The sequence below is a fragment of the Manacus vitellinus genome, unplaced genomic scaffold (genome assembly GCF_001715985.3).
Source record: "Manacus vitellinus isolate BGI_N305 unplaced genomic scaffold, ASM171598v3 scaffold_1_pilon, whole genome shotgun sequence".
NCBI classification, from domain to species: domain Eukaryota; kingdom Metazoa; phylum Chordata; class Aves; order Passeriformes; family Pipridae; genus Manacus; species Manacus vitellinus.
In genome coordinates this window covers 13063610-13080217 of record NW_021939396.1, presented here as the reverse complement: position 1 = coordinate 13080217, position 16608 = coordinate 13063610, and the positions used below count along the sequence as shown (strand labels likewise).

General features: G+C 44.2%; 1 protein-coding gene across 1 annotated transcript in view; it reads right to left on the bottom strand.

The window, feature by feature from the left end:
* Positions 1–16608, bottom strand: part of EXT1 (exostosin glycosyltransferase 1) — a 179058-nt gene that overhangs the window by 158787 nt on the left and 3663 nt on the right. The window contains exon 2 of the mRNA XM_018074498.3: positions 16015–16603. Coding sequence (XP_017929987.2) covers positions 16015–16603 — 589 coding nt within the window. The remainder of the gene's footprint in view (positions 1–16014; positions 16604–16608) is intronic.

Below are 16608 nucleotides of genomic sequence, written 5' to 3'. Positions count from 1 at the left end.
GGCCAGGAGATTCCCTACCTGCCCAAGCTCAAAGGAAAAACATGGAATAGTTTGAAGTAGATGGTTTCAGTGTAAGGGAGCAGAGATCTTCAGTGTGCTGTATTTCCTACAAAGAGTCTTCTTACAAGTGACTCAAGCTGCCCAAAGTGAGTTCAAGTCAGCTCTTTCTTCTGTCCCTTTTTCATCCTGCTCCTTTTCACGGGACCATATTCCTAATGATGGAAAAGTTTGAGTCAAAAGTGTCATCTACATAAAGGTTGCCTCGGTACTTTGAAGAGGAGTACCACAGAATGTGGAAATAACAGGATTTCACTTTACATGGCATTTAAAAGAAAATGCACCTAAAGCCACCACTGCACACAATGGGAAAGAGAACAAATAATGAGTCCATGCCACACATAGCAGGACTGAAGCTAAAGGCTTCAATTCATTTACACTGGTAAAGTGAAACCCAATTATTCCGGAGAAATAAGAAGTCTGAATCAGATCCACCCAAACTTTTAAACACAATTCTTTTGCTGTGAATGCAAAGCAACGTTATGGAAACACTAATGTTCTGGAGACATTAATGAATCGAGGATCAGTAAACTTTCCAGGGAGATATCTCCCAACTCTACACATAAGTGAAGCAATAACCCCGACAAAAAAATAAGGCAGATGCATTCCAGACCTTGCATGAAAAAGTGGAACATTATATACTGTGTGGGGACGACAAACATCTCAGACCATTTGACTTGTAGCTGGACTCTGCAGCCTCTGACATACTTGACACATTTAGCTTGACACGTGACATAAGACTTCAGTGCAAAAGGACACATTTACACATCAGCCTGCCATGTGGCATCCATCCTCCACTTCTCAGGCTTCTGTTTAAATAGATCAAAGACTTCTGGCCATGGAAAACAATGTAAGATCACATAAGGCAGCCGGGTGCCTCCTAACACCTTCTCTGCTGCTGCTGCTGGCCGTCTGCTGGCTGGGGACTGAGAGCAGCCACTACAGTGCTGTTAAACAACTAAAGCCAGCAATGTGCAGATTACAGCAGTATCACCAGATAAGATGAAAGAAAAGTGTATTTCAAGGAAAATGCATTTCAAGGAAATTACTCCAACACAGGGCAGTAGTAGCTTGGCACACAGCTGTGTGCAGGCACTGCTGCTGCCCAGGAAGCAGGATTTGCTGGGGGAGGATTCCCCTGCCCCAGCAGTGGGTCCCTGCACCCAAGACTGTGTCAGTGGATCGTTCTCTTTGAAGAACGAAAGATGCAGGGAATGAGGCACTTCAAGGAGAGTCTTCTTTGCGATACTATCATTTGGCAATTTGTTAAGTGCTCCCAACCCCATTGTTTCTGAGACTCACAGAACAAAAGCAGCTGCTCATCAAGATTCAAAATTACAAGGCTTGCCTTGCAGAGAGAAAGCAATACATAAGTCATATCTGCTTTTGAGAAGGCTACAATTCACAAAGAAGCTGAGCAAAGGTGTATTTCCTCTTTTATCACTTTAATTAATTGTGTAAAAAAGACCAGTGTGGAAGCAAACATATTCCAAAGCATGCTGAAGGTGCATTGCAGCCCCACAGGTTTTTTACAAAAAAGCGGATTCTTGCTTATTACTATTTAAAAGAAAATAAAAAGGAAGTAAGTTTAGACTGTGAGTTTTCTAAAAGGATTTGGTTTTCACACTTTATCTTCAGACAGCCATAAGCCACTCGCGTGTCTCGCTTTACTATCTAATTGGTTTAAATGATCTAGTTTCACTTTTTCACAGAAGAATATGCCGCTAGCATGTAGTGACAGGAAGAGCTTTTGCAGAGTAAGAGCAAGCCAAAGGGAAGCAAAATGGCATAGTGCCCTACAAACAAAGAGCAAGCAGCAAATCTAAGATGAAATGAGTATCATTAGCTCTTCAGAACTGCTGAATCCTGTGCTGGGAGTCCTGATGACCTAACTGGAGGCAGATCAAGCCAGCAACGCTCCATAGAGATGAAGATACACAGCAGTTAACATCTGACAGAAATGCAACAGGGGCCAAATCAAGGAATCCTCGCACACACCCAAGCACAAAGATGGACCATTGTCCCTCATGCTGCCAAGGACAGGTAACATGCAGGAAGGGCTCAAACCCAACTTTAAGGCTCACAGCTCAGAAATGCTGAATTGTTCATGTAGCCCACAGATTTTCCACTCTCTTATTTTACCAAAGCTTTCAAATAAAACCCATTGTTTGTAAGGAAAAAATTTCCAAAAAGAACAGAAAAAGTCTCTTCTCACCCATAGAGATCCATCAGTGCTATTCTGTGTATACACTCACACCACCTTACACAACACACCTTTGCACAACAGGATTTAAAAAGTTGTAATAACTGATTCCCTACTAATTTGGAGAGGGGCTAAAACCATACAAAGGCATCTTTATCTTACAACTAGACCAAAACAAGGCAGGAACAAGTTCATTCCTAGGCTTATAAAACAAGCCTTTACAGATAATTATGTTTTATTACTCTTCATTTTATGAGGATTGTGCTATACAAAACAAATACCAGATGCCTATTTGTAGCATTTGGGGGGTAGAAAGAATCTCCGCGAGCACTGCTGTAAGAAGTCCTGCTTTTAATTAAACACAATAAATGCATAAAAATTAATACTGCTGGAAACCAGCAGGTAGGAAGCAAATGGATGATCTGTAACTGTTGAAAGACCCTCTTCCCTCCACACTCCTGCGGCAAGAGCAGCCACTCACCAGCCTATTGCTTAGGGCTGGCGCTCTCTGAGCAAGGTTCCTTACACATGCGTTTCCCCAAAAAATTAGTACCAAACTTTTCAGATAACCAAAAGCTTAAAGAAAAATGGAAGGGAGGGGAAGACAGCAGGATTGAATACTACTTTTGTTAAAGAGACACACATGTACTTAGCCAGGAAAATCTGTAAGTAAGAGTCAAGTAGCTTAAAGATGGGGAAAGAGGAAAGAAAAGACAAGGAGGTGTAAAGGGATTTCTGGTAACCTTAAAATAAAGCAACCATCCAAAACAGGATGAATCCTTTAACTGTTAACTTGCCAGACCTACATAACATGCTCCCAAATGGCCTGACAGAGTGTGCAGGACAGGACCCCATGCCTGAGATGAGGGACACGCATCTGAAACACGGGTACACAACCAGAGGGAGGCACACAAAGCATGACCAATAACAAGCAAAGATGGGACACAGTTCCTCAATGACAGTAAAATGTAGCCAACTTTACAGCAACTGCTAGATGTCAGCCATCCACCCTCCCAGAGGCAGCACGAGGAAATCTATGTCCCATTTTCAATGGTGGTTTCCTTTTTCACTTTAATTGCATTAAGATTCAACCATGGGGTGACAATAGACACTTCTTACTTAAGGCTGATACCAGCCCTACATTGTAAATCCAGTTTTCAACATCATGTCTGACAATGCTTTTAAGTTCTGCAAAAGAGACTGAAATTGTGTACACAGAATCTCTCTGTAGCAGGAAGCCATCTTTTTTTTTATTTTAAGAGATATTTTTAAGACATGGTGCAGTAATAAATGCAAGGTAAGTAGCAGTGGGATGGTTTCCATGCTTTGCTGCTCATTTGCTGGTTTCCATCTGTTCTAATTATCAAAGCTGAGGATGGGTCTCTTCTATTACCCTCCACCAGAGATATCCTCAACCTACTTCCTAATCAAGTTTGTTTACAAATATTCATTAAATTCCATGCTTTATTGGCCCAGTCATTTAATTGTAAGACCATGGTACCACAAGCTGCAATTACAGTAATCAGTGCATTGATTATTGTGAAACACAGTTATCCTGAGACTAAAGCTAAAGTAAATAAGAACTATTACTATAAGCAGTAACTACACCAATAGGGCAACCCAGGATCAAAACACTATCTCTAAATTTTTAGATCTCTAGTGTTATACCCAAACAACACAGATAACTTCATTGTGAATTATTTTACTGTGACCTGTGTCAGAGAAAATTTTCATGAAAAATGAAAGAATAAAAAACCTTTTTGCTAAAAAGGGCTATTATTACAGGTTGCCAGAAATAGCTAATAAAACAAAAGCTGAAACCTGTTTTCACTGCAAATCACTAATGTTGTGATGCAGAAAGCGAAGAGACAAGAGTCCTAATGGCTCCACTCAGCAGCAGTAACAGAAATGAGTCCTGTGGAAGGTGGCAAGTGCAGAGTGCAATGATTTTTTGACACCTTCAGGGCAAATGGTTAAGACAAGGACCAGGTCCCCTTGCACAAACACAGAGCAAGAGTCAATCCAGACCATGGGGTGCTACACCTCCAAGCTCCACAGCAAAGACAAGCCAGGGTCTGAGGAGAGGCAGCAGCTGAGAAAATAGCCAGCCCTATGGTTACCTCCATGTCAAGAGACATGCACAGAGAATTTAGAGATGAACAGGAATTTGGGGCTTCCACTGAGCTGAGGGGACCTGAAGCCCTCACACTGGGTGCAGAGCTTGGGGAACAGCTTCTGTGGCCAAACAAGGGGCTACTGCCCACCCCACACAGAGGACCTCTTGCCAAGACAGGACATGCTAGGTCTCTGACCATGCAAGACTCAGCCGGGGACAACCAGGCGCTGCTCAGACCTTCCAGTTCTCCTCATCCTGCCCATGGCAATCCAGAAACAACACAGGCAGACGGGACAATAAGATGGTGGGTTGTTGTCAGATGAAGGTGAACGACCACCTCCTGCTAATTAACGACTCAGGCACTTGTCTCCTTACATGCCACATCTGCAGAAGCCATCTTCCAAGGAACAAAGCTGAGACTCTATTACCACTCTCCACAAGTAAATGTTGGGAAGGCCATAGAAAAGCAATAGCATTTGTGTGTGTGTGAGCTCACAAACTAACCCCAGGAACTCTCTTTATGGCAGGGGGGTCATTTACAAGGAGAGATGAGAGCAGCATGCACCCACATCCCCCCCTTTGATGTGTCACCCACCTGCCTTCACACAGCCCCAGCCGCTTGCACGCTTTGATTACCAGAGCCTTCCCCGCCACCACTTCCCTCAGCTGCTTTAATCTTGCCACAACAACAGCACCATGAAAAGAAAGGGGGAGAGGGAAGAGGATGAGAAAGAGAAATAAAAAGAGAGAGAAAAGAGATTTGGGTCTGGAAAAATCAACTTGATAGAGGAATCTGTAAAGAACTGACTTGCTGTCAGGCAGAGATGAAAGCACTAGAAATAAGGGATGTGTTGAGCGCTCATTAAAACAGTGGCATGATTCTCATACGGAAAGCATATCTTTGGCACCTGCTTGAAATCACTCCCATGAAAGAGCCACCCAACAATCTCGGACAGCTAACTTTAGCACCATTTTTATCTTTTGTTGAATATGCATAAAAGCTTCTCAAGACACGTGTCTAATCCAAAAATATAACAAGAAGTATTTCAAAATCTTGCATAAACTCATCCACAGGCCAGACTGATCATCAAGCCTGAAGCAATGCCAAACAGTGAAGCAAAACCTAAAACCAGCTTGAATTAAAACTTGCAGAACTGTAGTAAAAAAAGTAGGCAGGGAAGGGAGATGGAGAGCAGTTATGAAAATGCATGATTGCTTGAAATATCTCCCCATCTTCAAAAAGTGTCGCCTTGAAATTCATACCTGCTTCATTCACCTTGCTGCTATCAGACTTTTTATTACCCTCTCTTTTGAGGATTTGTCTGGCACTTAGTATGCAGGAGCAGTGCACAGGAATAGATCCTGCTGCCATAGATAATGCGGTTCTAAGGGAAACCCATCAATTGTTAATGGCCATGCAAATTGTTGAAACTAGAGAGTTATTCACAGTTATCTCGCTGTGATTTGGTAAGTGTCCATGCCTGATGTGATCACTCACTTGATATATTTTTCTATTACAATTCAAGTAGTAGCCTTAGCTTTTGGTTTTAGGGGGAAAAAAGCATGAGGGAGTGTAGGAGGGCAAAGGGATGTTATTTGTTTTAAATTATTTTAAACAGTCATACATGCCTTCTTATGCAAAGTATGATAAATTCCTCCCAGAGACTACAGTCATGCCTTACTGAAACATTTAAATCCCTCCGATCAGGAATTAAAGGAGTTTACCATGAAACTTCAGACCCTGATCTTACAAAGCACATTCTTATGTTCCAACAATACACATGGTGCACACATCCTTTGTGGCACTGGATCTTCCAGCTGCAGGTTGCATCTTTTTACAATTTCTGATCAGGGTTTTCTCCTGCCTATGCAAAAATTTGCTGACATTTAATAAGCTATAGGCGTCTCCTCAAATCCATAATGCATTCAGTCTCTTGCAGCAGCAACTTACTGATCATTAATTTTCAGCTTTATTGCAGCTCCAGCATATCAGATGCCTTTTTTTTTTGCATCTTGTCTGAGATTTATTACTTTTAGCAAAGTGTACTTTGTTTTTTTATTTTGTTTGCTTATTTTTAAACAGCCCTGAAGGGGAAATGTTACTCTTCTTTATAAAATAATTCTGAAATCACGCTATTAAAAAGTAAATCCTATAATTATGTTTCCCATTAGGATTAGATAAATTACATTTAATTAAAACAAAAATCTGCTAGCACCCAGCACAATGGTTGGTGGTAAATTCAGAAGATGAAACATTCATGTCTTTATCTTCCTGAAACAGCTGATTGAGTCTATGAGCAGACACACCCAAACAAGCCTTCAGAGATATAAATTCAGACATTATAAAAAAATTTGTCCCTCCCTTCAGATATTCTGATTTTTAGAAGCAGCCCTTGATTTTGTTCTTGCAGACTACAACTACAGTTTTGATGAGCTTTCTGGTACTAACCCACTGAACTACCTGACTGCACCAGGAATTCCAATATTGTGATACAATGTCTGCAATTATTCGCGAGGCAAAAACCAGTATCAGAAGTCAAGATCTTCTAGGAGAATGAAGAAAAACAGGATTCCTAACCAACACTGCCACGCTTCCCTGTTTCCAGCACTGCTGTTGGTCAGGTGATGTTCTCCATCAGACTGAGGGCTGCAGGGGTCATAATGCACACTGCAGCTCTAGGAAACTATTTATACCATGCTCCGTTTTACAGCCTCGGAAAACTAATTATTAACAGGACAGGGTCCCCCATGTACATTTGGCAAACACCATGGCATGCATTTTTCCTTTAGGAATCTACTGCTACGCACAAGCCATCAGCATCACGCTCTCAATTTTGTTTAGGAGCTGAAGAATGATTGATCTTATTGATTTGTGTCAACAGTCTGACATGGCCATATCGACCAGCGGTAATTTTGTAGGAGGAGCTGAAAAGGGAACTGGAGATAGCATTCTCTGTAACACGCCATCCAGCCCAAAGAGAAAACATTGTTAGAGATGCTGTTACAGCCGTCGACGGGACCGCACTGGGACTCGAACCGACACAAGGGAGCGATGAGACATTTCCCATGGCCGTGTTTACAGAAAATCCACTGCTAAACACCCAACTGTATAATTATAATCTATTACAATTATGCAAAGAAGTAACATTTCAGAAAGGCCTTCTCATTTCCCATTCTTAGCATTGAATACTTTTGTTTTGCAGCCAATCAACTAAATTAGCCCTAATTCTGTTTCATTCAGAAACACAAAAAGGATATTAGAGGGGGAAAAAGTGAGCAAATGGGAAATTCACTTAGGAACCCAGGAATTATTTTCTTTTCACGTATTTCTGGACTAGAAACCATCATGGAGGAAAAAAGTCAACTTACAGCAGAAGAGCTTTACTGAATTTGCTAACTGCATCACGAGAGCCCTTGGAGGAGTGATCAGGAATGACAGTGCTGCAGTGCCTGGAAAGGCAGTGGCCTTTGGTAGGGGCAGAGTGAAGTAAGGGAAGTTAAAAGGTTCATATACTAATGTACTACATATCCTGACTCAGGACAAGTGTCAAACCCCAGAAGAGCTTTTGTGGGGATTTCCCCCTGCCAGACACACAGAGAAGAGCTGCTTTATACTGCTTCTGACAACTGCCACCTTTTATGAGAAAATCAGTTTAAACCTTCACTCACTGATACTTCTTGGAAAGGGGATACAGAAAACATGAATGAGTAGTATCTTAGCTTTACACAGTGCTTTTTCTAAACATGGCAAAGCATTTAAGTAATCCACGAAATGCTTGGGGAAGGCAAACTGTTCTTCTCATTTTAAAAGCATATGGAAATGTAACCATGGTGGCCAGCAGCAATCCTGGCTGTCCAAGTACAATCTCGAAACCACGTGTGCTACAGGAAGGAGAAGGCAGGAGGTCCTACAACAGCCCTGCCAGCACTAAACTTCACCCAGGGACTGCAGGAGCATGGAGAAGTCTGTCTCAGTGAAGTACAAAATGGGAACCTGATTTAGCCAAGATGAACGTCTACTACCTTTCAGGGAACACCCACCTAGCCTCCTGTCCACATCCTGGTTGAGGAGGCAGCACTACATCACTTGAAAAACTGAGGTTAAATCCCAGTGAGAGGTCAAGGAAAAGACGACTGGGGAAAACACAAGATATTTAAAGAAAATGGCATCTTTTTTCTCCTGTTATTAAGGAGGCCTAACCCTCCTGACTAGCTTACAGTTATGTTTTCTTATTCTTAGAAATTATAGCATTTTAGGAAGTTAGATTGCATTTGGAAAGCCATCAGCCTGGCAGCACTCATGCCAGTTCTTTCCCAGCAAAGCAGTAAACCACAACATTTTGCTGATAGGCCCCGTATTTCTTAAAACATTATTTCCCTCTTCTCAGGTGAAAATCTCCTCTCTTTTGTTGTCATTTGGAATTCATTTCCTTAACTTGTTTCTCCTGCACCACTGCAGTGTGCTGATCTCCAACCTCTCAGTCTCTAAAAACCCTCCCAGGTTTTGTGGCACCCATGCTACAATACCAGGACAGTTTCTTCCAATGCATGGCTGACAACTGTTATAATTTATAATTTGCTCTATAAATGGAAGAAAGGATTCCCACCATCCTCTGGCTTAGATCTGGAATCACCCCTGTGCACACCTGGTGTTGCAGGCACCTCCTGCTGCAGCTCCCTCCCGCTCTGCCTGCTCCAGAGATGTGGGGATGAGTTGGATCAGCATTACCTAGCACCGATGCTCCCAACAGCTGACTGAGGAGGCTCTTAAATTAAGGGCAAAACAGTAATGACACATGTCCTGTTTCCTCCTGAAATTTGGATTGAAAAAAGAGCAACACAAAACCTCATATAAAAGCACAGCATAGCTGGATGAACAGAGTAAGAGGAACAAATCTACTGCTCTGTGTAAACCATGAGAAGGTTTTGAAACCTATACGTCTCAAAATACTTGGCAATGTGGAAGGCTGCAGAACCTTAAATATAACCTGAAGTTATACTCACACATTCTCACAGGCTAAACTAATCTCCACACAGCACAGGACAGGAGTATAAATCTTGCATCATCATCTAGATATAGCCAAGTTCTGGAGAAGTCAGTCACCTCTGCAGCTCAGAACACGGCATTTAACTCCATTCACAGGTCAGACAGTTATCCACGTACCTACTGATTATTTTTCTCTGGTTAGAAAAACAGTTTGTTTACCCAAGACCACAAAACTCTGCGGATTTTCTGAAAGAAACCCCTCAGAGAGAAAAAGAAAACAATCACAGATAATACTCCAGATTACAGCACATTCTCTTGACTCACATCTGTTGTGTAAATAAGTGCCTCACGTCGACCAGTTTCATTTACTTCCCTCTCCCGCGAGCAGCGGCTGCTGGTTTACTTTCCAGTGGGCTGTTCCAGGGCTGTATGTGGGGCAAAAGGATTATTTCCAGCAGAGTCAAACCAGTAGTCTTTTTTGCTCGGGTTTGTCTTGAGCTGAAACTCCTCTCGTTTAATCCCATCCTCCCAGCAAGATGCACTACTTCAGAGCTGCACGGACGCAAAGAGGTCCACAGCTGGGAACACTCTCAAGGCAGCAGGGAGCAGCAGGAAGGTGCACACAGCCCCCCAGGAGAACCCCAAACTCAGCGACCCCTCTCCCTTAGGAGCAATTTCAGTGAAGCTTACCTTAGGCCACTACAAAATGTCCTGCAGAAGTCAGAGTTTTCTCTGTGAAACACCCAGCCATGGAGGGCAAGAAGGCCGGAGCACTGTGGGATGCTCTGCAGCACATTCTTGCTGAGGGCACCTAACTGGGGGCACAGGAGGGCTTCATCTTCCAGGGTAGCTGGAAATGTTACTTTTAGCGCCGTTCTGATCTGGGTTCAACAAGCCCTTCAAACTACTTGTTTCAAGATTAATTCTACTTGAAATTAAAATGATGACTCATATATTTTTTATTTGGGTTTTGTTCTATCATCAAGTGTCTCTTCAGTGATGAGTACTTATCAATAAACTACCCAAGAACAATTTTCCTGGGCAGGAAAAATTAAAGCAGACCCCTCTGGCCGTGAAAGCAGTGTTCACCTACATTCTGCATGCAGAACACACCTGCTGCGGACCAGATCACCCATCTACTGTAATGCTTTGTCACCACAGAGCCTCGTATGAGATGCTTCATAGAAAGATGCAGAAAGGCCTGGGGCAAGCAATTATAATAATAACTCGCCCCACAAAAAAACTTAATTACTTGAGGTTAGAAGGGCGCCTGGTTTAATGCCCACGGGCAGGGAGGGTTCCTCTGCCGGGGCTAATTCCACACACCCGGCCACACACGCGGCAGCGCCCAGCACTGCTCACATGGGGAAACACTCTCATGCACATGCATCCACCTGCTCCCACACCTCTACTGAGTGGGAAGAGCCTGGTGCAAACAGTCAGGAGGATAAGAATTGCATGGCTGGCTGTGAGCTCAGGGATGCTCCTGTCACCCCTGCTCCCAGCTCCTCCCAGGGCCCTGCCTGCACCAAATCAGCATCAACAGGCCCATAAGGACACTCTGCGATACATACAGAGAGCAAGAGGAGGAAAACAACAGAGCAAGTCCTGTATTTCTCAGACATACATTAATGCTTTGTTATTTACCTGCTTACTGCATTTTGGAATAAACGTATTGTAAACCAGGCAAATTTCCAGTTTCTTGAAAATCGATATTAAAAAAGTAGTCTGGTGGTGACAGGTCTCTGCAGGAGCCAAGATACTCTGGGAAAATGCCCAAGCTCTCTCAGTAGTTTTTGAGTTTTATCCAAGCTCCCAAAGCAGCCTGGTGATATACAAGACACACAGACTGGTTCCCATTGCAGTTCAGATGTCCTGAAGAACAGCCATCCAGAACCTGGGTGGTTTCTCAAACCCATCCTAAATAGCTGCAAATGAGCTGACTCGGGAAGGCTTTTATATAATTCAAAAAATAATGCAGTGAGTGATGAAGTGTAGCATTTACATTTGTATTTTAATACAATACACGGAAGCTCAGTATGTTGAAAATACAAGAATTTCGCCTTTGTTTGAAACATGCACATACATGCGTATGCAGCGCCCAGATTACCATCACATGTTGGGCAGGCAAGCCTAAGCCTTACTTCACATTCTTCTGCCAGTCTTGTGAATGGCAAACTCATCCCTAGTGTCTATGTCTACCACTTCTCTTTTTTCAATATGTGTATTTTATTCCTGGTGAGAAGGAAATGAAACTAAAACTTGCATCTCTTCCCATTCTGTGCCTATTGGTTGACTGTGACTTTTACTCAGGATTTTCAAGGTGGGAGGTTCAGAGATGATTGATGCGTGTTCCACCAGTAGAGTGCACACCAGGTACTGGATACCAGGCATCAATGAAAATGTTCAGTTGGATATATTCACCTGTAAAAGTACACATACGACCCTACCTAGTGCTATCATGTGCCCTGCAGAAATGTTTCACAGGTACAAGCACACAATGTGTGTGCACCCAGCAGTCCCAGGCAGATGTGTGAGCAGCTCCTTCCATAGGTTCCTCCACCACATGCCTCCAACCTCCTCTGGCAAAACCAGTCCCACCTCATGAGGGTCTGTGTATTTTGCCTACCTTTCTCAGTTCAGTCATGATCGCTCAGGCTTTTTGAGCGCTGACTAGTCACAAAACTTAAGTCTGTAATGAACACCTCACTATACTAAATGTTCTCCACCATAGTTCACATTTCTCCAAAAAGACATTTTTTTCCTCACTTCTCCTTCCCCGTTTTACTCTCTTCAACCTCATTCATTTTTCCCGTTTCCTTCATTATCATTTACTTCAGCTGTCCTCCACGGATGAGGAAAAAGTCTCCTTGAATGAGCTTCTGATGAGACCTTATGTTTTTAGATACCATCACCACTACCCTCTCCATCTTCCAAGGGCAGAGTTGCTGTAAATCAAAGAATATGCCACAGACATTATTTACTTTTCTAGAAAGGTCTTCATTTTGGTGCAAATCTCTTCTCTGCATCTGGCTTTACTAGAACATTGCATTCCTCCATTTCTTTCAGTATCCGTAGTCATTTATATTACCTTCCAAAAAGTAATTATTTGGAACCAGTTAAGCCTGTATATGAATTCTGCCTTTGTTTAAAACACATTGTACATATGTATATATTTAGACTGTCATTAAATATTTAAGAGGTTGTCTTCAAACTTCAGCAGTAGCAGTGTTTATTCACTTAACCCTTTGTGAAACTGAAAGCTTGAGGCTGAAATCCTATTGTGGAGGAATTCAGAAAGCCCAGCTGCCCTAGTGCCGGGTGACAAAGGCCAACTTTGACAACCAAGGACATCGCAAAGCAACCAGAGGTTTTCTTTGTTTTCCTTTATATCCTGTTTGCTAGTGGTCTAATCATGATAATGTAATTCATTTTAGTCTGCATTAACTTTATCTGCTGAGATGCATAACTAGGATGCAAATTAATTAGCTGTGACATACAGATGGATCTTTCAATACAATTCACAGAGTCAAATACACACATGCCCAGCCCTCCTTCCCCCAAGTAAAGTAAGACATTCTACACGTTCTTCCACAGGTCAAGAAGTCATCTTTGTTGGTATCTTCAACCTCCTAGAGAGGAAACACCACATCCTGCAGACAGGTGGACCTCATGCAAATACAACCCCAAATACTCTGTCATAGATGAAACCCCATCACAAGTAACTTGCAACGTGTGCAAGCTTAACACAACATAACGCCACCACCCTGTTGACATGAGGTTAGCATGTTTTAAAATCTGGTCACCTAATTTACCCGACTTGGCAAGGCCTCTACCTAGAGTAAATCATTCATATTTCACCCTGAAAAGGACTGGTATCTCAGGGCCAGTTCCCCATGGCCAGGGCACCCACACTCTTGTCCTTCACATGAAGTGAAATGGTGTAAAGATCACAGCAGAGGATGGGAAAACAGGCACAGAAAACCAAAATATGCAACTCCCAACTCTATACAGATATGCAAATAGATGTATCCTGGAGAGTATGTTTTTTCTTCTTTTTGATTAAAACCTTGAGGATGCATTGTTGAATCCAAGCCCAAAATGCCTCACAAGAGTCCCTCTGTGTGCAGTTTTCAAGGCCCAGACATATTTAGAGACATTTCTTTTCCCAGCAACTACAGCCTCGTTGATCATCAGATGCTGCGAAAGGACAGCAGCATCTGACAGTTGTCCAGGATGGACAACGGAGTCCCTCCTACAGCTTTCACACCTGGGTTACAGATCAGCACAGAAGCATTTCAACCGCCTGGCTGCATTATCCTACCTTGAGGATGTGACCCTGTCACATTTTATAAAGGGAGTGAGGCATGGTCCCTATTTGCACAGAGGAGCCAGAGGCCACGGAGGACATGGTGCTGGGAGATCACCAGATGGCATACTTTGCTGTGCATAGGCACCAAAGCAGGAGTGTGAAGGGGCAGCAGCAAGCTCTGGCAGGTGCGCTCACTCCGGTAAGATGCTGGGTCAAAGAGCTTCAGCATTTGCAGTTGTTCAGCAGAGCAAAGCCCATTCACCTCAGCAGCTCAACCACAGATTCAGCCTGCCTCGGTTCTTAAGAGTAATCTTGTTTTCTTGTCAACATCTTTTTTTAGTTCCTGTCTTTTAACAGCAGCATTGCAACAAATGTTGAAGCCTCTCCACACTACCTCAGATACGGCCACATGTTAGCAGCAAGTCCACTTTTTGTATGAACAGCACAGCAAACCAGTTGGGTTCATGCTATTGTATCCCCTGAGGGTTGTTATGTACACCTCTCACTACAAAATAAGTGGCAAAGACACTTTGGGAGGAGCAGAACTCACAGGGAGAGGTCTATTTTTTATTAGACCAAATGGCATAGCTGTAAAAAAATTGACTCACTCAAACCACAGGCGGGTATGTTTGCTTTTATGACACCTTGACAGCACACATGGTATACTGTGCAGCAAATAACCAGGACTTTTCCCATCTCTAAATTAGCTCCAGTGCTGAGATCTAAAAACCAAAAACCAGCACAGCCTGCAAAGCTGCAATTGCCAGGTCTCCCTTTTTCCCCACAAAAAAATATTCCCTGAAGGAGATCACAAACCAAAGGGACTCCTGGGTGACAAATCATGAGCTTAGCTTAGTATCTCTACTGATCACCCGTCACTGCCGCTGTATCGTTTCCACGTGCATCGTTTTGCCATTCACCCATCAGTTTCCTGAAAGTGAATGGGATTAAAAGTCCACTGACTGTTTGCACTGCTGTTTCCTCCCCCTCTGCAGCAGAATTACAGTAACCGAAAGGTGAGCAGAGTTCACACAGGCACACGCAGGCTTCCTGGCTTGCAGTGCTGACCTTCCCCATCTTTCCCAAATCCCTGGGGATAGTTTCAGTGCAGAAGCAGGCAGCCAGTCGGAAATTTTCATCAGTATTAATGCCAACGTAGTTTCTTCCTAACTGCTCTCCAGAAGTATTTTTCCACCCAGGTTCCCTTGTGCACCACAAAACCCTCCAGCTGTTGGCAGCTCCGGGTGCAGCTCCACTGCTGTACACCCAGTGCTGTACAGCTGGTCTGCTTTAATTCAGCGTCTAATTCCTGCTACCCAGGAAACATTCTCATGTGAAAAACTTCATATATATAGGCACCTACTCTGCAGTAAGAATAGTGGTGGTCGGCATTTAAATGAACTAATCAGTTGCAAACGGCTTAGTCAGCATCGCAGTCCTGGAGGTAATTCCCAGGAAGCGATTTTCCCGGTAGCTATATATACAAACGCGAAAAGCAAACTGGAATACAAGGGCAACAGCACAGCGAGACAAAATCTGGCTAAACTGTAACATTACCAACAAATAAAAATAAAAGTCGGGAAAAGTCAAGGAACCGAGCAAGCACAGGATGTGCTCGCATCACTGGTGTATCCTCTCACACGTAAAAGACAAAAACTCGGACACAGGACGTGAACACAGTCAGCATTTCTTTTTCCTCCTTTCTTTACTGATGTTGCGCTAGTTTGAACCGAGGGGAAAAATACGGCTAGGCAAGTTCCTGGCTTGTCTGGGGAGACACACAAACACCAGCCAGACGCCGGGCAGTGCTTTTTGGAGAGAGCATCTCAGTCATCGCCCTCAGTAACCAACCCTCTGCAGGAGCCAGGGTCACACACGACCTGGAGAGGGCTGAGGAATCGTACAAACTTTGTTTCAGGGCAGAGAGGGCACAGGGCATCTAAGAGGCGCTGGGAAGACAAAGGGTAGTGCCAAGTGCCAGTGCATCCTCCAGCAGCATCTCCGCCGCTGGCCACGTTTGGAAAGCCAGCGGGCTGCGGATGCAGGTCATCAGTCCCTGGGCAAGCAACGCCACGGTTGCAGGACACCGCATCGCCCTTCAGTGCCTCCCCGCCGGCTCCCCCGGCCAAGGCAGCACCGAGCCAGCCGGCAGCATCACGGGGGACAGGGGAAGCCACCGACCTGCCCAAAGGAGAGCTGGAGGCTTTCCTCTGGCCACTGAATGCGCATCGGTACACATCTGCTCACATCTGCCCGGTGGCAGGGGCTGCCTGCAGAGCCGGGCACGCCGGCATGTCCCTGGGGACACAAGCACAGGGAAAGGGGCACCGCTCACTTACTTTTCGTATTCGGCGTTGTCTCGATCGCAGCGCGAATCCTTGTGCTTTTGCCAGTCTTTGCCATGCTTGCAGGTGGTCAGGAGGACAACATCCTCTCCGTTATGGACGTGATATAAGGCATTCCTGGTGTCTGACCCTATCCCCGTCAGGTACCTTTTCCCCTTGAATACCAACATGTACTTCCTGAGAGGAGGGATGGTGTTAAACCTTAAAAATCCCTTCTCCCCTCCTGTCCTAGGATGATCCTTAGAAAAGAGTGGGATAGAAACGTCAAAGTTGGGTCTGAAGTTTTCAGTACTGATGCTGGCTTTGGCCAGCATGGCCTGGCCAATGTCGAACCCCACATCCTCGGTGTAGTCGGGCCAGGTGCCGGAGTATAAATTAAAAATCAGGTGGTTTCTGCCGTTGTTCCACAGGTGGAGGCTCTGTACCTTGGAGCGGAGGTTGTGCACGTACTGGGGGGAGAGCTGGTCCCGGTCCAGCGTGTCCAGGCTGAGGACGAAGAGGCAGGCCTGCCCGGGGTCCGAGGTGTAGAAGCGGGAGCCCTCGATAGCGGCCAGGACGTTCTGGTAGCTCTCGGCGATCTTCTCTCCC